This window comes from Dipodomys spectabilis, unplaced genomic scaffold (genome assembly GCF_019054845.1).
Source record: "Dipodomys spectabilis isolate Male_0828 unplaced genomic scaffold, ASM1905484v1 ptg000069l, whole genome shotgun sequence".
NCBI lineage: Eukaryota > Metazoa > Chordata > Mammalia > Rodentia > Heteromyidae > Dipodomys > Dipodomys spectabilis.
Genome location: NW_024870746.1, coordinates 3,479,225 through 3,501,637, shown reverse-complemented (window position 1 = coordinate 3,501,637; position 22,413 = coordinate 3,479,225). Strand labels below are relative to the sequence as shown.

Genomic DNA, 22,413 nt, shown 5'->3' with positions numbered 1-22,413 from the left:
GAACTGGGTGCATAAACCAAAAACTCCTTCCAGGGTTCAGCATGTTCATGAAGCTGAGCAACTGTTGTGTATTCCCCTGTATGTATAGATATGACATCGAAGCTTAGAGAGGTCGAGAAGCTTGTATTGTGACAAGGGGAATTTCTTTGAGGTCATCTGATGAAAATGGATTCATGGAGAGAAGCTTCAGGCCAAGGAAGGAAGAGGGAAGTGAAACCTGGAGTGGAGAAGGCAGGCTGTGCAAGGACACATTTCCCTCTCTGATCTGCAAGTTATATGAAGAGAGTTTTCAAGTGGGAGAGACAGGAAGTCTGTACCGAGTCCTGAGCAGCAGCATTGCAGAATCAGACATCAAGCAGAGCCCTGAGCTCCTGAGGTCCTCTCTGGGAGATGCTGCTCCTGCCACTTGTGTTGCTAGCTGTGCTCTTCCCAGCTGGGGACAATCAGGATGGTAAGAGCAACTGGGGTAGCAGCCTGCCCTGTGGCGGAGGGTCTGGATAAAGACAGGCTGCACTTATCTGGTGAGCTTGGTCCACTAGGCTCTGAGGCCTCCTGTCTCCAGTGTCTTGACCATTCTGGAAGTTGGGGCTGAAGGCTGAGGCCCAAGGCTCTTAAAGAGACAGTGCTCATGGGTTGCACAGATTCTGAGTTTGTGTTTTCACATTTTCTCAGTGTCCATGCTTTCATCCCTCCTCCATCCCATTCCTAAGTTTCCTTTCATGTTTCTCCCCTTTATCCACAGCTTTCCAGGAGCCAATCCGTCTGCACTGCATTCAGATCTCATCATTTGCCAACAGCATGTGGGCAGAAACTCAATTTTCATGTTGGTTGGATGATTTGCAGATTCATGGCTGGGACCGTGAGTCAGCCACTCCCATATTTCTGAAGCCTTGGTCCAAGGGGAATTTCACTGATGCTGAAGTGAAAGAGCTTGTGGAGATATTCCGAGTGTACTACTTCGCCTTCATTGAGGAAGTGCAAAAACATGCCAGTGATTTCCAGTTGCAATGTGAGCACTGTTGCCTCTCCTCCTCTCTCCTCTCCTGAGTCCCCCTCTCCACCCCTGTCTGCCTGCACACCTTTCTCTAGAGAAATCTCTACATCTCTTTGAAGTACTCAGATCTGGCTGCTTTTCCTTTGGTCTCTGATGGAGGAAATCACTTTCTTTGTGACCATGGCATTGTTTTTCTTGTAAGAAACTTGTTCTGCCTTTCCTTCCCTGTGCCTGAATGCCCTAAAATGTGACTTCTTCTTACTCAATTTTGGTGACTTTATCCTTCCTGATTGGTCCTCCCTAAGTGAGTATCCTATTTCTCTCAGGATGCTGAATTTTTTTTTTGCTGATCACCGGGCTTGAACTCTGAGCCTGGGTGATGTCCCTCTGCACTTTAGCTTAAGGATAGCACTCTACAACTTGAGCCACAGCAACAGTTAGGGCTTTTTTTTTTTTACTTATGTGATGCTGAGGAATTGAATTCAGAAGCTCATGCATGCCAGGCAAGCACTCTACCACTGAGCCATCTTCCCAGCCCCAGGCTGCTGAAATTTTGACTCCAAGTCCCTGATTCTCAACCCACCTGTTCTATCTCCTCTCCTCCATCACACACCCTACTCTGGCCCATCCGTGGCATGCTTGCCCCTTCTTAATGCTCCTCTATCTGAGAGCCTCTAAGTGTTCTAATAGTTTCAGCGCATCATTTCATACTCCTGAATTATATGCTCATCAAATCTGAAATCCTGAACCCTTTCCACAGTCTTTATTTCCAGTTTGACGTTTAGTAGCTGAACTTTTATCTGTGTTCCTCCTCCTTAGATCCCTTTGAGATCCAGGGCACAGCAGGCTGTGAACTGCACTCTGGGGGAGCCATCCTAAGCTTCCTGACAGGAGCATTAGGAAAAATGGATTTCCTGTATATCAAGAATCACTCCTGTGTACCTGCACCAGAAGGTGGCAGAAGAGCTCAGAAATTCTGCACATTCATCCACCAGTACAAAGGTATCTTGGAAATCGTGGACACTCTCCTCTATAAAACCTGCCCCGGATATCTCTTGAGCCTTCTTGAAGCGGGAAAGGAGGATCTGGAGAAGCAAGGTTTGTCCTGCTCTGTTTCCCTTTTGACCACCTTCCTTAAACTTAAAGAGCATCATAAAATTAATTTATTCCAAGTAAAAATACAAAGTAATATTATGACATTGACCAGATATGAAAGGCCCTCCCAGAAACAACTCTATTGATGATGAAGAGAACACCCCTTTAAAGAAAATATGAAATAAAATGAAAAATGTGTAAGTCTGTATAATTTTTCTTTTAGCAAAACAACTTTTTTAGATTCTTTTTTTATTAATAAGTTTAATTTATCGTGAAAATACCATACAGAGGGGTTACAATTACATGGGAGGGTAATGAGTACATTTCTTATCAAGCATTGTTGCCTCCTCCTTTGTTTCCCCTTCCCATAACCTCCCCTTTTGTTTCCCCTTACCTTCCCTGCTACCCCTCCACCCGCGCCCACCCCAAAGTTGTAAAGTTTGTTTTTTGGCATAATGTCTTGTACATCTCATTGTTGTAATGGGTCCACATGTATCCCTATTTAAACCTTTTGTTTTTTCCTTCCACTCCACAAATTATCCCAACATCAAATACAGTGAAAACAGGGGTTATACCGTGGGGGAGAGACATACAAAGCAACAAAGAAATCATCTTATAAATACATTAGAAACAATAGCACGAAAGAAAAATCATTTGAGTCCTAACACCTAACATCAACTTATCTGAACTTTTCTGCTTGTCTCAGACATGTAATAGTTATTGTAAATAAGGGAAACCATGGGACCTATATTTCTTTGGGTCTGGCTTACTTCACTTAATATAATTTTTTCCAAGTCTTTCCATTTCCTAAAAAAGGTGGCAATGACATTTTGTCTGATGGAGGCATAGAATTCCATTGTGTATATATACCACATTAGCTTGATCCATTCATCTATGGAGGGGCATCTGGATTGGTTCCATATCTTAGCTATGGTAAATAATGTTGCAATAAACATAGTTTTACTGGTAGCTTTAGTATGGTCTTGTTTGTGATCATTTGGGTAAATGCCCAAAAGTGGGATTTCTGGGTCATAGGGGAGCTGTGTCTGGAGTCTTCTAAGAAACCTCCATACAAGTTTACACTCCCACCAACAATGCAGTAAGGTTCCCTTCTGTCCATATCCCCCCCAGCATCTGTTGTTATTAGAGTTCTTGATTACAGGCCATTCTAACTGAGGTGAGGTGGTATATCAGTTTTGTTTTGATTTGCATTTCTTTTATGGCTAGGGAGGTTGAGCATTTTTTCATGTGTCTATTGGCCATCCTTCTTTCTTCTTCAGAGTAGTTTCTCTTTTTTTTTTTTTTTTTTTTCTTTAAAAATTTTTTTATTGTAAAAATTCCATACAGAGGAGTTACAATTACATGAGCAAGGTAATAAGTACATTTCTTTTTTTTTTTTTTTTTAATTTAATTTTATTTTATTTGAGAACATACTGTACAGAGGGGTTACAATTACATGGGCAGGATAATGCATACATTTCTTACCAAGCATTGCATCCTCCTCCTTTGTTTACCCTTCACCTCCCTTCCCAGCCTCCCCCCTCCCTCCCACCCAATCATACCCCCCCCTCCCCCCCCCCCCACCGACATTGTAAAGCTGGTTTTGACATGACATTTTGTACTTCTCATTGTTGCAACAGGTCCACCTGAATCCTTAAACGACTTGTTTGTCCCCGTCTCCTCCACATGTTATACTGACATCAAATATAGTGAAAGCAGGGGTTACACTGTGGGGGAGGGACATACAAAGCAACAAAGAAATAATCTTATAAATGCATTAGAAACACATGCATGAAAGAAACAAAAACATTAAAATACATATTTGAGGTTTTGTTTTCCTAACATCACATTATCTGACTTTTTCCGCTTGACTCATACCTATACTAGATATTGCAAATAAGGGAAACCATGGGACCTATGTTTCTTTGGGCCTGGCTTACTTCACTTAATATAATTTTTTCCAAGCCTTTCCATTTCCTAACAAATGGGGAAATGTCATTCTTTCTGATGGAGGCATAGAATTCCATTGTGTATATATACCACATCTTCTTGATCCATTCATCTACTGAGGGGCATCTGGGTTGGTTCCATGTCTTAGCTATGGTAAATAATGCTGCAATAAACATAGTTGTGCTGGTAGCTTTAGTGTGGCCTTGTTTGTGATCATTTGGGTAAATGCCCAAAAGTGGGATTGCTGGGTCGTTGGGGAGCTCTATGTGGAGTCTTTTGAGGAACCTCCATACTGCTTTCCAAAGTGGTTGAACAAGTTTACATTCCCACCAACAATGAAGTAAGGTTCCTTTCTGTCCACATCCCCTCCAGCATCTGTTGTTGTTAGAGTTCTTGATTTTTGCTGTTCTAACTGGAGTGAGGTGATATCTCAATGTTGTTTTGATTTGCATTTCTTTTATGGCTAGGGATGTTGAACATTTCTTCATGTGTCTATTGGCCATCCTTCTTTCTTCTTCAGAGAAGCTTCTCTTTAAGTCTTTCGCCCACTTACTTATTGGGCAGTTGTTTCTTTGAGGATTTGTTGTTGGGTGGTTTAATTTTTTGAGTTCCAAGTATATTTTAGATATGAGACCCTTGTCCGTTGTATGGCTAGTAAAGATCTTCTCCCAGTCCGTGGGCTTTCTATTGATCTTGCTAGCTATGTCATTTGCCCTGCAGAAGCTCTGCAACCTTATACAATCCCATTTGTCCAGCCTTTCTTTGATTTGTTGTGTTTCCGGGTCTCTATTCAGAAAATTTCGGCCTGAGCCAAGGAGACCCAGGGTTTCTCCTATTCCATCCTGTAATGTTTTCAGAGTGTCTGCTTTGAGTTCAAGGTCTTTGATCCATTTGGAGTTGATTCTGGTGCAGGGTGATATATAAGGATCTAGCTTTAGTTTTCTACATGTAGCTAACCAGTTTTGCCAGCACCATTTACTGAAGAGGCTGTCTGTCTTCCATTCTATTGTTTTAGCTCCCTTATCGAAGATTAGATGGCTATAGGTCTGTAGGTTCATTTCTGGGTTTTCAATTCTATTCCATTGGTCCTGAGGTCTGTTCTTATGCCAATACCAAGCTGTTTTGATTACTATGGCTTTATAGTAGAGTTTGAAATTTGGTATTGATATTCCTCCAGCAGTATTCTTTCCGTTGAGGAGCGTTTTTGCTATTCGGGGTCTTTTATTGTTCCATATGAATTTTTGGATTGCCTCTTCTATTTCCTTGAAGAATGAGGGTGGAATTTTGATAGGTATTGCGTTGAATTTGTAGATAGCCTTGGGCAGTATTGCCATTTTCACGATGTTAATCTTTCCAATCCAGGAGCATGGGAGGTTTTGCCATTTTTTAAGTTCTGTGTTGATTTCCTTTTTCAAGATTTTAAAGTTTTCATCATAGAGGTCCTTCACTTCTTTAGTTAAGTCAATTCCTAGGTATTTTATTTTTTGTGAGGCTATTACAAATGGAGTTGCTTTCCTAATTTCAGCCACACTTTTCTCATTGTTGGCATACAGAAAAGCCATTGATTTTTGGGGGTTAATTTTATAACCTGCTACTTTGCCAAAGTTTTTTTTTTTTTTTTTTTTTTTTAAATTTTATTTTATTTTATTTGAGAACATACTGTACAGAGGGGTTACAATTACATGGGCAGGATAATGCATACATTTCTTACCAAGCATTGCAGCCTCCTCCTTTGTTTACCCTTCACCTCCCTTCCCAGCCTCCCCCCTCCCTCCCACCCATTCATACCCCCCCTCCCCCCCCCCCCCCACCGACATTGTAAAGCTGGTTTTGACATGACATTTTGTACTTCTCATTGTTGCAACAGGTCCACCTGAATCCTTAAATGACTTGTTTGTCCAAATCTCCTCCACATGTTATACTGACATCAAATATAGTGAAAGCGGGGGTTACACTGTGGGGGAGGGACATACAAAGCAACAAAGAAATAATCTTATAAATGCGTTAGAAACACATGCATGAAAGAAACAAAAACATTAAAATACATATTTGAGGTTTCGTTTTCCTAACATCACATTCTCTGACTTTTTCCGCTTGACTCATACCTATACTAGATATTGCAAATGAGGGAAACCATGGGACCTATGTTTCTTTGGGCCTGGCTTACTTCACTTAATATAATTTTTTCCAAGCCTTTCCATTTCCTAACAAATGGGGAAATGTCATTCTTTCTGATGGAGGCATAGAATTCCATTGTGTATATATACCACATCTTCTTGATCCATTCATCTACTGAGGGGCATCTGGGTTGGTTCCATGTCTTAGCTATGGTAAATAATGCTGCAATAAACATAGTTGTGCTGGTAGCTTTAGTGTGGCCTTGTTTGTGATCATTTGGGTAAATGCCCAAAAGTGGGATTGCTGGGTCATTGGGGAGCTCTATGTGGAGTCTTTTGAGGAACCTCCATACTGCTTTCCAAAGTGGTTGAACAAGTTTACATTCCCACCAACAATGAAGTAAGGTTCCTTTCTGTCCACATCCCCTCCAGCATCTGTTGTTGTTAGAGTTCTTGATTTTTGCTGTTCTAACTGGAGTGAGGTGATATCTCAATGTTGTTTTGATTTGCATTTCTTTTATGGCTAGGGATGTTGAACATTTCTTCATGTGTCTATTGGCCATCCTTCTTTCTTCTTCAGAGAAGCTTCTCTTTAAGTCTTTCGCCCACTTACTTATTGGGCAGTTGTTTCTTTGAGGATTTGTTGTTGGGTGGTTTAATTTTTTGAGTTCCAAGTATATTTTAGATATGAGACCCTTGTCCGTTGTATGGCTAGTAAAGATCTTCTCCCAGTCCGTGGGCTTTCTATTGATCTTGCTAGCTATGTCATTTGCCCTGCAGAAGCTCTGCAACCTTATACAATCCCATTTGTCCAGCCTTTCTTTGATTTGTTGTGTTTCCGGGTCTCTATTCAGAAAATTTCGGCCTGAGCCAAGGAGACCCAGGGTTTCTCCTATTCCATCCTGTAATGTTTTCAGAGTGTCTGCTTTGAGTTCAAGGTCTTTGATCCATTTGGAGTTGATTCTGGTGCAGGGTGATATATAAGGATCTAGGTTTAGTTTTCTACATGTAGTTAACCAGTTTTGCCAGCACCATTTACTGAAGAGGCTGTCTGTCTTCCATTCTATTGTTTTAGCTCCCTTATCGAAGATTAGATGGCTATAGGTCTGTAGGTTCATTTCTGGGTTTTCAATTCTATTCCATTGGTCCTGAGGTCTGTTCTTATGCCAATACCAAGCTGTTTTGATTACTATGGCTTTATAGTAGAGTTTGAAATTTGGTATTGATATTCCTCCAGCAGTGTTCTTTCCATTGAGGAGCGTTTTTGCTATTCGGGGTCTTTTATTGTTCCATATGAATTTTTGGATTGCCTCTTCTATTTCCTTGAAGAATGAGGGTGGAATTTTGATAGGTATTGCGTTGAATTTGTAGATAGCCTTGGGAAGTATTGCCATTTTCACGATGTTAATCTTTCCAATCCAGGAGCATGGGAGGTTTTGCCATTTTTTAAGTTCTGTGTTGATTTCCTTTTTCAAGATTTTAAAGTTTTCATCATAGAGGTCCTTCACTTCCTTAGTTAAGTTAATTCCTAGGTATTTTATTTTTTGTGGGGCTATTACAAATGGAGTTGCTTTCCTAATTTCAGCCACACTTTTCTCATTGTTGGCATACAGAAAAGCCATTGATTTTTGGGGGTTAATTTTATAACCTGCTACTTTGCCAAAGTTTTGAATCAGCTTGAGTAATTTGGGAATGGAGTCTATGGGATTCTTTAAATACAAGATCATGTCATCTGCAAAGAGGGAGAGTTTTATTTCTTCTTTCCCAATTTGGATCCCCTTTATGTCTGCATCTTGTCTTATTGCTGTAGCTAGGCATTCTAATACTAGATTGAAGAGAAGTGGAGAGAGTGGGCATCCTTGTCTTGTTCCTGAGTTAAGAGGAAATGGCTTTAGTTTTTCACCATTGAGTATAATGCTGGCTGTAGGTTTGTCATATACAGCCTTTATTGTATTGAGGAATGTTCCATGGATTCCTAATTTTTCCAAAACCTTCATCATAAAGGGGTGTTGGATCTTGTCAAATGCTTTTTCTGCGTCTATTGAGATAACCATGTGGTTCTTATTCTTGCTCCTGTTGATGTGATGAATAATATTAATTGATTTGCGTATATTGAACCAGCTTTGCATCCCTGAAATGAATCCTGTTTGATCGTGGTGTATGATTTTTTGGATGAATTGTTGAAGTCGATTGGCCAAAATTTTGTTGAGAAGTTTCGCATCAATGTTCATCAAAGAAATGGGTCTATAGTTCTCTTTCTTTGATGAGTCCCTGCCTGGTTTTGGGATGAGGGTTATGATGGCTTCATAGAATGTGTTCGGTAGTGAGCTTTCTCTTTCAATTTCATTGAAGAGTTGGAGGAGAATTGGTGTGAGCTCTGCTTTGAAGGCCTTGTAAAATTCCGCTGTAAAACCATCTGGTCCTGGACTTTTCTTAGCTGGGAGGTCTCTTATTGCTGTTTCTATTTCAATGCTTGATATGGGCCTGTTAAGATAGTTTACCTCATCTTGGTTTAGTTTTGGCATGTCAATATTTGCTAGGAAGAGGTCCATTTCTGTCAAGTTCTCAAACTTATTAGCATAAAGTTTTGAGAAGTATTCCCTTATAATGTTCTGAATCTTGCTTGTTTCCGTGGTGATGTTTCCATTCTCATCTCTGAGTTTATTAATTTGGGTGTGTTCTCTTCTTTTTCTGATAAGATTTGCTAAGGGCCTGTCAATTTTGTTAAGTTTTTCGAAGAACCAACTCTTTGTTTTGTTGATTCTTTCTATAGTTTTTTTGGATTCTAATTCATTTAATTCTGATTTAATTTTGATTATTTCTTTCCGTCTACTGGATTGGGGTTTATCTTGCTGCTCTTTTTCAAGGAGGTTTAGATGTGTCATTAAATTGTTAGTTTCAGATCTCTCCAATTTGTTGATGTAGGAGCTCAAAGCTATAAACTTGCCTCTGAGTACTGCCTTTGCTGTGTCCCAGAGGAGCTGGTATTTTGTGTGTTCATTTTTGTTGAATAGCATGAACATTTGAATTTCCTTTCTAATCTCTTCCATGACCCACTCATGATTCAGCAGTGTGTTGTTCAGCCTCCATGTGATACCGGACTTTCTTTGGTGGCTTTTGGTGTTGAGTTCTAACTTTATTCCCTTGTGGTCAGAGAGAATGCAAGGTATAACTTCAATGTTTCTGAATTTAGACAAGTTTGCTTTGTGGCCTAAAATGTGGTCTATTTTAGAAAACGTTCCATGTGCTGCTGAGAAAAACGTGTATTCTGATGCTGCTGGGTAAAATGTTCGGTAAATGTCTGTTAAGTCTAGTTGATCTATGCAGCTGTTTAGATCTGCGGTTTCTCTGTTGAGTTTTTGCCGAGTTGATCTATCTAGTGGGGAGAGTGGTGTGTTAAAATCCCCAACGATTAATGTCTTTGGATCTATATGGGATTTGAGGGAAAGTAGTGTTTCTTTGATAAATTTGGGTGCTCCATTGTTTGGCGAATAGATATTTAGAATTGTAATATCCTCCTGAAGGAGAGATCCTTTAATTAGTATGTAGCGACCTTCTTTATCTCTTTTCATGAATTTTAATTTGAAGTCTATTTTATCTGATATTAGGATTGCAACTCCCGCCTGTTTATGCGGTCCGTTTGCTTGGTAGATTTTGTTCCAGCCTTTAACATTGAAAATGTGTTTGTTTTTATGGGCAAGATGTGACTCCTGCAGGCAGCAGATAGAAGGGTCTTGTTTTTTAATCCAACTAGACAGTCTATGTCGCTTAATTGGAGAGTTCAGTCCGTTAACATTAAGAGATAGGACTGAGAGGTATTTGGGAGTTCCTGCCATGTTATCTACCTTCTTGGGGGCTGCGAAAACTGGGTTCTTCCTATGGTTCTTGGATTCTCAGTTTGGGTGCAGTTTCTTGGCCTTTATTGCGGTCTTGTTGGTTTTCTATGTGTAGGACATCTTTAAGAATCTTTTGTAGGGCTGGTTTGGTGGAGATGTATTGTTTCAATTTTTCTTTGCTATGGAAGGTTTTTATTTGGCCTTCAGTTATGAAGGAGAGTTTAGCTGGGTACAGTATTCTTGGTTGATAGTTGTTTGTTTTTAGGGCATGGCATACATCATTCCAGGCTCTTCTTGCTTTGATTGTCTCTGCTGAGAAATCTGAGGTGATTCTAATTGGTTTCCCTTTATAAGTGATTACCCTTTTCTCCCTGACAGCTTTAAGGATCTTTTCCTTGTTCTGAGTTGATCCTGTGTGGATTATAATGTGACGGTGGGATGTCCTATTCTGGTCTGGTCTATTTGGGGTTCTAAAGGCTTCTTGTATCTGGACAGGCCTATCTTTTTGCATGTTTGGGAAGTTCTCTGCTAGGATCCTGTTAAACAAATTTCCTAGACCATTAACTTCTGTTTCTAGGTGCTCCTCTACACCCATTATCCTTAGATTAGGCCTTCTGATGGTGTCTTCCAGGTGTTGGATAGATCTATCATATTTCTTGGACTTGTCTTGGATGGTTGTATGTTCTTTCTCTATAATATCTAGGCTGTCTTCAATCCCTGAGATTCGATCTTCTGCATGGTCTAACCTGCTGTCAAGACTCTCTACTTTGTTTTTTATCTCTTTTCCTTCTAGTTGGTCAGCTTTGATGGCTTCAAGTTCTTTGTTGAAGCTCTGTTTTAGGTCTTGTATGAATTTCTTTACTTCCTTAATTTGGTGTTCAGTGTTTGTCCTCAAATCACTTAGTTGATTGGTTATGGTTTCTTTGGGCTCCCATTCCTTCTGTTGGGTTCCATTCAGCATTCCCTTTGTGGTCTCCCTGACTTCCTTCAGCTCTTTGTTAATGGATTCCATGAATGCCTTTAGTGATCTTTGTGTGTTCTCTACCTGGTCTCTCAATTCCTGTATTACTCTTTGATTAGCTTCCTCCCGTTCGTGGGATTCCTGCAGATCTCTTTGAGTGTTCTCAGCCTGCTCACGCCATTCCTCCCTTTCTCTTTGAGTATTCTCAAGTTGTTCACGCAAATCCTGTATCAGTTTTTGAGTAGCTTCCTCACGCTTATGATATTCCTGTATAAACTTCTGGGATGCCTCCTCTCTCTCCCTATCACGCTCATACAGAGTCCTTTGTACGTTGTCAAACTTTTCATTTATCATGTTTGCCACCAGTGTTTGTAGAGCTGTTTGGGAACTCTCCTCTGGATTATTCATTATCTGTTCTAACCCCTGATTATCAGGATTGGGAATTGAGATACCCGAATTTGCCATTTTTCTTGTGTTTTTCCGGCTTACTCTGCCCATTTGAGATGAAGATAGCACCAGTTTTGTGCTAGAACACTATCTTAAGGCAACCATCAACCAAAGTTTGCATTTGTACAGTCAATAGTCTACAGATACAATCTAGTTCAACAGATACATCTATTCGACATCAAACAACTATATGTTAAAGAACTTCGAACCGCAGAGAAGAATTTGGAAAGCCAGAAATTATTAGGGTTAGGAAGAGATGTGGGTAAAAAATAGGAATAGATTGGTGTGGGGAGGCACAGGGAGAGTTAACTATGTCCTAATCACAATGCAGGAAATAGGTTGGGTAGGATGTAAGTAGAGAGAGAGAAAAAAAGAAGAAAGGGAAAGGGGAATGAAAAGAGACCAGAAAATAAAATAGAAACGTAAAAATTAATGTTATTTTAGAGATTAAAAGACCATCTATTTATAGAGGAATATGAACATGTTGAGAGAAAGGGAGGGACATAGAGGAGATGAGAAAAACTTTAAAAAAATGCTTAAAATATTGTATAGGTATAAAGTACTGCTATTAGTGAATTTAAGTCTCAGAGGTTTTGAATTGAGTAATAAGTTTGTGGATTAAGTGTGTACACAATGGGGGATAGGGTCTACTGGTTAACTACGGGTTTATCTGAGGATGTGCAGGACAAGAGTTAAGTCACATAAAGATGAACAAAGAGGAAAAGATGGAAAGGATAGGAAAGTGAGAAGAAAAGATCAGAAGTTCAGTAGAGCTAGAAAAAAAAACAAAAAGATAATTAAGAATGAAAGAAAAAGAGAAAGAAGACAAGAAAAGAAAAGAAAACACACATTCACGTATTCCTAAAATAAAAATTATAAGAGGAGAAAAAAAAAAGTTAATGGAAAACAATTATTTTTTCAGAAGAGGCAAAAATTAAAGATTAATAAAAGTTTTAGAAAAGCAAAAAAAAATTTTTATATATATATAAGGTAACAAAAAACGAAAAAAAACAAAACAAGAAAAAGAAAAAAAGAAAAGAAGAAGAAGAAAAAAAAAGTTCTTTGATTTTTTTTTTTCTTTTTTTTGGGAGGGGTGGGAAGAGTCCTGTATCTCCCTTTTGTCTGTAACCAGAGTCTGGTTGGAGTCTCTGGTCAGCTTGAGGTCCTGTGGCTTGATTGGTTTCTTAAGTCAGTTTGTTGGAACAGGCAGGAAAATGCTCTGCTTTACCCAAGATTTTGAGATCCCCCTCCCAGGTTAGTTTACTGGGAGGGTGATCTGCTTTGAGAATCACAAAAGAGGGGGATGCAGTGATGAGGCTAGGTTCTGGGTAGAGTTGAGGCCTTTCAAGGAACAGTAACTTTTCCCTGGGGCTATTTTGTGAAAAAAAACTCACAGCACCCAGCCTGGAGCCATTCTCAGGGTTTCTGTTTTTCAATTGATTGTGGTGGCTGCTAGAGGGAGGGGCAGCCTCTGGCTCTGGCCACCCAGCTAGGAGAGCCACTCCAGTGGCTGGTGCCTGAGCTGGGCGACCCCTCCCTGGATGGAACTGAGTCTGTGAGGTCACCTCGCCGCCAAGTTCCTGTGACCTGCCAAATGACTAGCTCTATTCCAAGGCCTGAGCTGGAGCTAGCCGCTCCTCCGAGCTTTGTCGGTATCCAAGATGGAGATCACCGGTGCTGGGGGGGGAGGGGTGGCCTTCCCTCCTCTGCTCCCAGAGGAGTGAGGAAGTGGGGCTTCTACTCACGCGGAGTCTTGGATCTCGGGTCGTCTCTGGTCTGCAAAGTGCAGGATGAAGTTTTCCGCTCCTTGTCGGTTCTTGCTGGTGTTGAGTAGAATTCGCTCGTCCGCTGCGTCTGGCTCCTTTGTCCCGGACTGCGTCTCAGGTATGCCTCCGCGGCGGTGGTCGCCGCTGCGACCCTGCCGCCGCAGCGGCAGCTGCTCAGATGTGTCTGCTTGGCTTCCCCTCTCTTGACTAACTCTCTGTCCTGTGATGGCACACTTGGTGTGATTCTCTGGCTTGGGACTGTTCACTGGAACTCTGAAACTGTTTTCTATGCAAGAGCTTGTTCAGATTCCAGCTTCTCCTCCGCCATCTTCCCGGAACTAGAGTAGTTTCTCTTTAAGTCTTTAACCCACTTATTTATTGGACAGTTCTTTCTTTGAGGATTTGTTGTTGGGGATTTAATTTTTTGAGTTCCAGATATATTTTTACTATGAGACCTTTGTCTGTTGTATGGCTAGTGAAGATCTTCTCCCAATCCGTGGGCTTTCTATTGATCTTGCTAGCTATGTCCTTTGCCATGCCAAAGCTCTGCAACTTCATGCAATCCCATTTGTCCAACCTGTCTTTGATTTGTTGTGTTTCTGGGTCTCTATGAAGAGAATTTAAGCCTGTGCCAAGAAGACCTAGGGTTTCTCCTATTCCATCCTGTAATGTTTTCAGAGTGTCTGCTTTGACTTCGAGGTCTTTGATACATTTGGAATTGATTCTGGTGCAGGGTGATATATAAGGATCTAGCTTTCGTTTTCTATAAGTGATTAACTAATTTTGCCTGCATCACTTACTGAAGAGGCTGTCTTTCTTCCATTCTATTTTTTTTAGCTCCCTTATTGAAGATTAGATGGCTATAGATCTGTGGGTTCATTTCTGCGTTTTCAGTTCTATTCCATTGGTCCTGAGGTCTGTTCTTGTGCCAGTACCAAGCTGTTTTGATTACTATTGCTTTATAGCAGAGTTTGAAATGTGGTATTGATATTCCTCCAGCACTGTTTTTGCTATTTGGGGTCTTTCATTTTTCCATATGAATTTTTGGATTGTCTCTTCTATTTTCTTGAAGAATGAATTTGCAGTATTGAAAAGTACCACATTGAATTTGTAGATAGCCTTGGGAAGTATTGGCATTTTCACGATGTTGAATACCAGCATGAAGGAAAGGTATATATTTGACAGTAGAAAAATGATTTCAGTGAATTACAATGTTTAAAGTTTGCAATGAAAATAAATCCTCAATAAAGATGTACACCATTTTTCTTTTTCTCTTATTTTTATACAAACAGTACAAACAGTTGTATGCAATAACAAATTGTAGAGGTTAGAAGAAAGAGTGACAGTCCATCAGTCATTGATTTTGTTTTCAAGGAAGTCGGGAGGTCTATGTCCAAACATGTGGACTTTGAAGTCCATATGCCCCAGGTTAGAGTTATTTTCTAGTATTGTCTCTGCCTCTTCCTGCTCCAGTGAAGCCTGAAGCCTGGCTGTCCAATGGCCCCAGTCCTGGGCCTGGCCATCTGCGGCTGGTGTGTCATGTCTCTGGCTTCTACCCAAAGCCTGTGTCGGTGATGTGGATGCGAGGTGATCAGGAGCAGCTGGACACCCAGAGAGATGACTTCCTGCCCTATGCTGATGGGACGTGGTATCTGCGAGCAACCCTGGATGTGAAAGCTGAGGAGGTGAAGGGCCTGAGCTGCCATGTGAAGCACAGCAGTCTAGGGGGACGGGCCATCGTCCTCTACTGGGGTGAGAGAGAGCTGGAGTTCTGGCTGGGAGTGGGAGCAGGTAGCTCTAAAGCAAAGAGGGAGAGGGTGTGTGAGGGACAGGGAATGGTGAGGAGGAAGGGCTAGAAGACATTTGGTGGGCGATGGCAGACAGGAGGCAGGCAGAATGGGCAGGTATAAGGAAGAAGATGATCCAAGGACATTTAGAAAGATACTGAGCTGGGCATGAGAGCATTTTCTTGTAATCTCAGCACTAGTGAGTTTGAGACACAGCATGACAATTTAATGGCCAAATTACATTATATAGGGAGACACTCTCTCAAAAGTGGTGATGGTAACATGTGTGTTTTCATGTGTTCACACTCAGTAAATTGTCCACCCCTAAATAGAAGCAGTTCTTAGCTGGGTGATAGTGTCTCATGTGTGTAAACCTAGCTCCTTGGGAGGCTGATCTCTGAGGATCGAGGTTTGAAGACATCCCAGGCAGACAAGTCCCTGGGGTTCTCATGTCTAGTTAACCAGACAAAAGTCAAAAGTGGAGATGTAGCGGGAGTGGTAGAGCACCAATGTGGAGCAAGAAAAGCTAAGGGAGAGTGATACAGTCTGAGTTCAAAGTCCAGTAGTGACAATATCCTATCTATTCACTTTATCTCAGTAAAGTTGTTAACCTCAGACTCCCCCCAAAATTGGGATGATAGGAGGATGGTTAGGTAGGCAAAGGAAGGCCAGGTAATGGAGCAAGTGTCATTAGAAGTGAAAATTGATTACTCTTCCAATCTACAGGATACTCTGTCTCTGTTGGTTTAATCATTGCTGCAGTAATAGTGCCTTGCTTGATCCTTTTGCTGTGCCTTGCACTGTGGTTTTGGAAGCGCTGGTGAGTTTTTTTAACCCTTCTTTTCTGTCTGTTCCATACTTTTTGATCTTTCATGTACTAATAGCCCATTAGTTGTCCTCTTTCTACCAAGAGTTTCCTCTTAACCTTGATACTGGGGAGAGGTAATTTAAAGATTTTTGGCAAAATACATCTAACATAGAACTTTTACCATCATTAGTGCGTCTAACAATATTAATAACACAGATGCTATTTTATTTGTTCTCCTTGCAATGTGAAACTGTCCTCACATTTGAAGCCATGTTTCCTTCCCCCCTTTCCCAGGCCCTGGGATAGTGACTCTTGTACTTTTGCTTTCTATGGATGTGATTGGAATTATTGGTATTCATCTTGTGACTGGCCTCTTACTCTTAGCCATCTGTTGTCTGAATATATCTCCATGGCAGCTACGTCAGAATTACCTTTCTTCTTCAGGCTGAGTCCTTTCCACTGCATGTCTAAATACCATAGGAGCACTTGAGCTGCTTCTTCCATTGGGTTCTGTGAAGAATGCTGTATATGACTCTGTTCATATCTCTTATATATATATATTTTAAAACTTATGTTCTTTACAGGTCATATGATGATATTCCATGAGCCCCAATCTTTCTTCTCTCTCCTTTGGAATATAAGTACCAAGATGCCGAGAAACCTGTGAACTCAAGAGATAGTTTTGTTATGTCAATAATTATTGTTTTGGCAGGAAAACATGTGCTTCATATAATTTCTTTTGTTAATGTGTGTTACAATGACTGATTGCTCATATGGCAAAACAACTCTATATGTTTTCATCTTTCCTACTTATTGAGAATGTATGCATTTGGAATTAGTTTGAGAATATATGGTTCTAGTTTTTCATCTACCTTTTCATCTACAAGCCTTATCCTTGTTAGGTATTGTTATGAATGAGTTTTTGACTTCCTAAGATGAGTTGAGATATGTTTCCTGTCTTGTTACTCTCCAGAGTATGGGGCAGCATGGCTGTGTTTGTGAAGAATTGGATGAGTTCACTTGTTTAGCCTTTTATGTTGGGAAATATTTTGTCAGGAAAGTTAAATTTTATGGTCAGATTTTTTCTCATTAAATTTCTGGGCTTTATTTCTTGTTTAATATCATCATTACATATTACACAAAATTAAAAGAACAATATATTTGGTATTTATAAATTATTAAATAAAAATACAGGAATATATATTTATCTTTACAGAGCTTTGCTTTTCTTCTAAACTAACCAAATCTTCTGCCATTTTATGATATTAAAAAGTAAACTAGTGTATGCATGCCCGAGAATAAATGGGGAGTGGGATTAATAATCGCAAGGCTGATTTGTTTCTTCCTTGGCCTAAGGAAAGTTGCTGTTTGTCCCTTTGGGCTCAGGAGAGCAAGAAACATACTCTCTATCTATTCAATCTTTAAAATGGTTATTACATTTATTTCCCTCATTTAATAAGGGAGCCATACTCAGACTTCTTGGCCAAGAAACTCTAGCTTCTAAAGAGAGTCTCTAGTTTTCCCTGGAAGAAGAGTCTCTGGGGTTTCCATTGCCCCTCACATTAAGGGTAGAACAGATCAAAACTGTCCACTGTGGTCCCACCTAAGGTATGCTTCTAGGAATACAGACCAGGCCCGTTCCCCTTCCAGAAAATAGCCTCTTCTTCCACTCAGGTGTGAAGTCCTCAAAACAGGAATTTCAGTAACCTCAGCCTGGTCCCTGTTTCTCCTCACTTCTGAAGGCCCCCAGGAATACTAACTGGATTGTTGTCCTGTGGTGAATGGTTGATGAAGCATCTGCTCTGGACCTGGGGGAGCTGATGACTTATTCAGTGGTTTTCCAATGTCTTTCAGAAGCAAACCCCCTCATGGAAATGAAATGTTACCCTGAACCCCAATATGAAACACAGCTACAAGGGGACCTGTTCTGGTTAAGGGTGAGTTGCCCAGTCTGCTCACCTCTCCCAACTCACACCCCTTTACCTCCCCAAGGACTCCAGAGGCTCAACCCCTAAAATACTTTGATGCTTTGCCAAGCACTGTGTAAGCCACTGGCCTAGTTTGTCCTGATCAAGTCAGAGGTTTCCTCCTATCCCAACTGCTTGCCATAGATAGGCTCTGAGTTTATGGTTCAGCACACTGAATAACAGACCAAGTGGCTCATACAGTTTAACCACCTCCCCCATAAATACCATTAAAACCTGCAGCCCTCTCTCAAAAGCAAAAGTGTGGACTAAATACCTGCGGCCAATTTGGTCCCACATTCCAGCAAGCATGATTAGGATGCCACATTCTAGAACAGGGAAAAATCTCGAAGCAGTCAACGGTGGACTGGCTAAGCTGATGAGTGCTCAGGACCATGGCAGGGTTCTAGAGCACTGTGAAGGAAATCAGTGTTGGAGAGCAGCAATTTGAGCACCTTGGAAAGTGCAGCAGTGAGGTCTTACTCAGGGCCTGTGTTTAGAATGAATTTTTCCCTCTAAAGAAAAAGCTATAGTTTGGATTTGTTCTAGAGGACTGTTGAGGCCTAAAGTTAGTGTCCTCAGACTCTGAAGTAGAGACTAATAATGTAAATGCAAATGAGGTGGCTTCAAAGGAAATATAAAAGTGCTTGTAGGTATTCTAGAACCCACACACCTGGCCCCTGATAAAGCAGCACCAAAGCCCACCCCAAAGCATATGCCAGTAATGGAATACCTGTCACCATCACACCATGGGGCTCAGAGCTGGAATGTTCCTCTCAGGGCATCAAAAATCTCACTGAGACAATGCAGGACGCAGACTGTATTCTAGATGAGCATTTATGCCCATAGCCAGGAAAGGAAAATCAGAGCCCCAATTTAGAGTTTCAGTGTAGGTGCAGAGGTCCCCCAAATAGGCAACAATTGTGTCCCAGTGGGAGGGAAGGGTAGCAGGCAGTTTCAGCTACCAAAGATTCCACCCACCCAGGCTCCACAGCCCTGCCCTCAATCAGCACAGGAGGCAGCAGCAAGTGCATAATGCACACAGAGGGGATGTGGAAGGAACAAGGCCAGTTTCAGAACAGCTGTTTTCTCCAAAGCCCTGCCAGTGACTTTCTGCAGAGAGGTGCCAGAGTCCTCCCTCGGTCTGGATACAGAGTTTCTTGCTTAACCTTGAGGCATGGAGAAAAGGGGTGAAATTGTGGGGGTCGGGGGAGGGAGAGGAAGGACAAAGACCTATCCCTTCTTGTTCTTGACATTGCAAGAGGGAATGTTTTCTCCGTGAAGAATCTTACCATCACCAGATTAGACAAACAGTCCAGCATGCACCGGAGCACATGTGCACATGCACACACATCCAAGCAGCCCTCAGCCATGGCCACCTCTCCCAGTCACCTCATTACCAAGGTTTCATTCCAAAGGGATGCAACTTCTGGGGTCCCAAATCCCACTCAGGCAATGGGGGCACAATTCCTCATGCAAGTCCACCTTCCTTGGAGTTGTAAAGCCAGCCTCAAGTGGTTTCCTATGTCCATCCTAAAGAGCATCCTATAGATCATTCCCCCTTCCTCCCTCCCAATTCCTGCAATGGTTGCGTCTCCTAGACTCTCACCTTCTTAAAACATTCCCCAATATCTCCTGCTCACTCTTCGAGACACCTGCCTGGCTCCCTCATGCATGACCTTCCTTCCCCTGCCCTTCCCTGCTCCATTACCATTCATTTCCCATCTTTCCCCCACCTTGTTCCAAAGGCATTCTTTGTGCTGCCTTTGCTCTCCTGCCCCCCTCCCTCCTCAGCCACACTTAGCCAGACCTGGCCCCAGACTTTCTCTGACTTGCTACCAAAAGTGCCCCTAAGGTTAGTTACCAGGGTCCTCAGCGCCATAGCCCCAGTCAGCAAGGCCCTCACTGATGCCCAGTGCTCCTCCCACAGACATGGGGCCTCCTCCAGGGCTCCTTCCCATATAGAGCTGTGAACTCTGCCTAGCCCGCCCTGCTGTGGATCCAGTCGGGCAGGCATGTGTCCAGGTATGCCATCATCCACTCCTGCCCCAATTGGGGCTCCCTTGGAAAAGTTCATCAGAGACCTGGGTGAAGTTGCTGGGCTGCGTCTGCGGTCCCATGCAGCTGAGCTGCCAGAACACAGAAGGAGTGTGGGTAGTGGGTCTCTGATTCATCTCCAGCTGCCTCCATGGCTTGATGCAGCAGGTCAGCTTCTGGACCCTCCTCAGGCCCAGCTCTACAGACATAACCCTCTGCCTCACTTTATAGTCTACGAAGTCAGCCACCAGAGCCCGCGTGTATGGGGCTGAGGCTGGGGTCACCATCCAGGCAACCAGCCTGGATTGCAGCCCTGAGGACCCAGCTTTGGTGGCAAGGAACTTCCAGCTGGGGCTTTTCATCTTCCTGGCCCGCGTGGAGCTCTGGGAAGAAGAAGAGATCAGAAGTTGGTGGAGAAGGCCTGGCTTGAGAGCTGGCCTGGGAAGGGCTGGGATCTCCTGGGACTGGGCCCCTGCCACCAACGTTCTACCAGCTGTGGTAGAGTCCATGTTCTACCAACTGTGGCTGAGACCATGTGCTTTGAGCCCCTATAGAAACTTCCTACCTACAATACCCTAGGTTTTCAGTACCTTTCCTTCTGACTCTTCCTTTGTACTCCTTTAAACCACACTTCTACATTTTCAGATCTAGTTAGGTTGCTGTCCCAAGTGTCAGTTTGAATTTTTTCTGGTACTCACTTTTCCATTATTATAATGAAATAGGTCAGAAAATCAACTTAGAAAGAGCACATGTTTATGTATCTCATGTTCCTGGAATTTCTAGTTTAAAGTTGGGCAGTTCTATTGTTTTGGGTCTTTAGCAAGAATGCAGCTGACAAGGATAAGAGTGTTTCTCAGAGTAAACCATTGACAGCCTGAGTGAGGATGCAGAGAGGAGGGAGAGACAGAGAGAGAGGGACAGATAGAGTGAGGGAGGGAGGGAAATCTGTAACACATCCAATTTGTAGTGGAGGGAGGGAGGAAAGGAGAGAGAGAAATCTGTAACACATCCAGTTTGTAGCAGTGAGTAAGGTCATGCATTTGGGGGCTGAAAGGAAGAAGGCTATATGCATCACACACTTAAGGCAAATAATCAGCAGCTCTAGCAGAAGCAAATATTTAATCTCTTTTTTTCTAGATCTCATATAGGTTTGGATTTAGGAGAAGGGAAAAGGAGGCTTCTTATAGAATTCTTATAAAATTAGCCATTATACCTGAATGTTAGATGTACAATGTATAATCAGTCACAGCTGTAGAGCCTTAGAGAAGTTGTCTTCCTCATTTGTAGGCTTCATGCAAACTGGGAAGCCTTCCTCCGCCTCCCACCTCTGCCATTCTGGAAGCTGGTGCCACAGGGCAGGCTTAAATGGTTAAACACATAGGTGGCTCCTCCCTCCAGCATTCCACATTCTCTTATTCAAATCTCAACCTTATAGCTCTCACCCAATTACAAGAGAGTAGGAGAATTTGTGTTTCTCCTGTCCCTGGACTCCCATGGCAAAAAAATCCCCCAATGTGACAAATGTCTGGCTTTCTATCTGCTATGGATTTCTAAAACCCCCAAAGTGAGAACTTGCTGGAAATGAAGGCAAAGCCTTGTGCTTTTGAGGAACTTGTATAGGGTTTATGCTGTGTCTCAGTGTAACCCGTGTTGTTAGTTCATGGACACTGTCAGTTTTCTGTGGCAGTAATAGGAAAAGATGATTGAGGGGACACCCAACCTCTTTATTAATACAGACAAATGTGATATTCAGGGGGCATATGTGCACATAGGATATATATATATATACACACACACATTAAAAACAAGAGTATAGAATCAAATGTATACATTTGTTAATTTAAAAATGGAAGAATTGCACCTTCACCTTCATGAATGTTAATTTGGGAACACTATCATAATAGATGTATTGTCTGGGATCTAAAATTGATGTTATGTTCAGATGTTGAGATATAACATTGACAGTAACAGAATTACTAACAAACCAACCACTAAGTAGCTCCCATAACTTACCTATATAAATTCAATATAGACAAATGCTGTCTTTTTAGGATGATGTATATTTGGTGCTAGTTGGGGTTTGAATAAGGGCCTGCTGTTTTTTTTTTTTGGTCGTGGGGGCTTGAACTCTGGGTCTGAGCGCTGTCCCTCAGCTCTTCAGTTTAAAGCTAATACTCTACCACTTGAGCTACAGTGCCACTTCCAGGGCCTGCTGTTTTTAAGGTTTTCATTGCTCAAGTCTGGTGCTGCACCACTTGAGCCATAGTGCCACTTCTGGTGTTCTGTTGGTTAATAGGAAATAAGCGTCTCAGAGTGTCTTGGTCATGCTGGCTTTGAACTGCAGTCCAAAGGTATCGGCTTCCTTAGTAGCTAGAATTCCAAGCATAATCTATTGGTTCTTGGCTGGACAATATATTTTGATGAGGTCACAAATTTACCTTAAATATAGATATTGGTTTTCACTGCAATGCTGCCTTTGTCCTTGCTATCACCCAAGAAGTTATCCTTTGCGTGGAAATGAATACTGCACAACAAAATCTTAATTAAAGGCTCATCAGGAAGTCAAAATGCATTCCTGGGTAGTCAAATGTTGCTTAAGAAAATGTTTAAAAAGCCCACCAGGTTTGTAGGTGGGATTCCATGCATGGAAA

The 22,413-nt window shown here is 41.8% G+C and overlaps 1 protein-coding gene and 1 pseudogene across 2 annotated transcripts; one reads left to right on the top strand and one right to left on the bottom strand.

Annotated features, from left to right (window-relative positions):
- Window positions 1–285: 285 nt before the first annotated feature.
- On the top strand, window positions 286–16,962 carry LOC122109392 (T-cell surface glycoprotein CD1b-like). 2 transcript variants are annotated; one of them, XM_042681750.1, is made up of 6 exons: window positions 286–451; window positions 743–1,009; window positions 1,814–2,092; window positions 14,640–14,918; window positions 15,680–15,773; window positions 16,346–16,962. In XM_042681750.1, the coding sequence occupies exons 1-6, from the start codon at window positions 391–393 to the stop codon at window positions 16,365–16,367; spliced, it is 1,002 nt and encodes a 333-aa protein (XP_042537684.1). In that variant the 5' UTR covers window positions 286–390; the 3' UTR covers window positions 16,368–16,962. The 2 variants fall into 2 exon arrangements, with proteins under 2 accessions (XP_042537684.1, XP_042537685.1); XM_042681751.1 differs by having other exon boundaries at window positions 372–451; window positions 844–1,009.
- Window positions 16,963–19,439: 2,477 nt separating this feature from the next.
- LOC122109221 lies at window positions 19,440–20,049 on the bottom strand (annotated as a pseudogene).
- Window positions 20,050–22,413: the final 2,364 nt, after the last annotated feature.